Genomic DNA, 1,200 nt, shown 5'->3' on the forward strand with positions numbered 1-1,200 from the left:
GGCAGCCAGTCCCCCCCCCCCCCCCCCCCCCATGTACCTCGCGAGGCCGGCCTGACATGCCCGTTTTACGCCTCCTTCCGCCGGCGTTCGAGCGTCGTAGCCAGTCCCGTACAAGTGGATGGAGGCCGCTGGTCACGTCGGCCCCCGCCCGGCCCGCTTGTCCGTGGCCTCACATGGGGGCTGACTGGCTGCGCCTCAAGGGCCTTTCACGGCTGCGTGAGCTGGACCTCCACACAAACCACCTACTGGAAGCGCTGCCGGCAGAGCTGGCGCGCCTCCCCGCCCTGACCAGGCTAAACCTCAGCGACACCATGCTCGCATCCCGGCAGGGCATGCCAGTCTTGGCACGGCTGCGCGAGCTGGACCTGTCCGGGTGCAGCCTGTCGGAGGTGCCCGCGGCGCTTGCGCGCCTCACAGCCCTAACCAGACGGGACCTGGCCCACAACCACAACCTGTCCAGCGGCTGGGAGCGCTTGGCGGGCCTCGCACAGCTGCGGGTGCTGGACCTGCGCGCGTGCGGTCTGGAGGCGCTGCCGGCGGCGCTGGCACGCCTGACGGCCTTGACCAAGCTGAACCTTGCCGACAACCCCATCAACGCCGGCTGGGAACACCTGGCGGGGCTGGCACAGCTGCGTGAGGTGGACCTGGAAGGCAGTGGCAGCGCTGGCTGCGGCGGGCAGCCAAACTCTGGAACAAGACGCTGGAGGAGCGTCCCGGCAGCCTGTTGCAGCAAGCGCTGTTGTCCAGCGTGCAGCTCGCAGATGGCGCCCACCCCCTGGCACAGCAGTCCTGGGCTGCCCAGCTGGCGGCCGGTCTCGCAGCGGTCGGCATGCAGCTGGACCTGCAGCAGCCAGCACCTGTTGACCTCGGCGAGCTGGGGGAAGCTGCGCAGCGCCGCCAGCTGGCGCAGCTCCAGGAGGCGCTGGCGAAGGGCGGCGCCAGCCGGCTGGAGCACTATGTGCACAACGTGGTGGGCGCCCTCAACCTGGCGCCCGCCATGTTTGGGCAGCGCGAGACCTACCTGGATGCAGTACGGCGTCGGCAGGACCGCGAGGCGCTGGCGCAGCTGCGCACCGGGTCGCATTGGGGCGCGGAAGAGACCGGCCGCTGGACGCGGCGCCCCCGAGAGCAGCGAGTCTGCCCCCACTGCCACGACGGCATTGAAGATGCCCCCCACATGCTGCTCACCTGCCCCCTTTA

At 70.5% G+C, this 1,200-nt stretch overlaps 1 protein-coding gene across 1 annotated transcript; it reads left to right on the forward strand.

Moving 5' to 3' along the window:
* Positions 1-173: 173 nt before the first annotated feature.
* Positions 174-1,135, forward strand: CHLNCDRAFT_143409 (hypothetical protein; the record flags this gene model as incomplete). Its single annotated transcript, XM_005842525.1, has 2 exons — positions 174-638; positions 785-1,135. Coding segments are annotated over 2 exons (816 nt in total), but the record flags the coding sequence as incomplete, so codon positions are not given.
* Between the last annotated feature and the right edge of the window lie 65 nt (positions 1,136-1,200).

The sequence above is a fragment of the Chlorella variabilis genome (genome assembly GCF_000147415.1).
Source record: "Chlorella variabilis unplaced genomic scaffold CHLNCscaffold_569, whole genome shotgun sequence".
Lineage (NCBI taxonomy): Eukaryota > Viridiplantae > Chlorophyta > Trebouxiophyceae > Chlorellales > Chlorellaceae > Chlorella > Chlorella variabilis.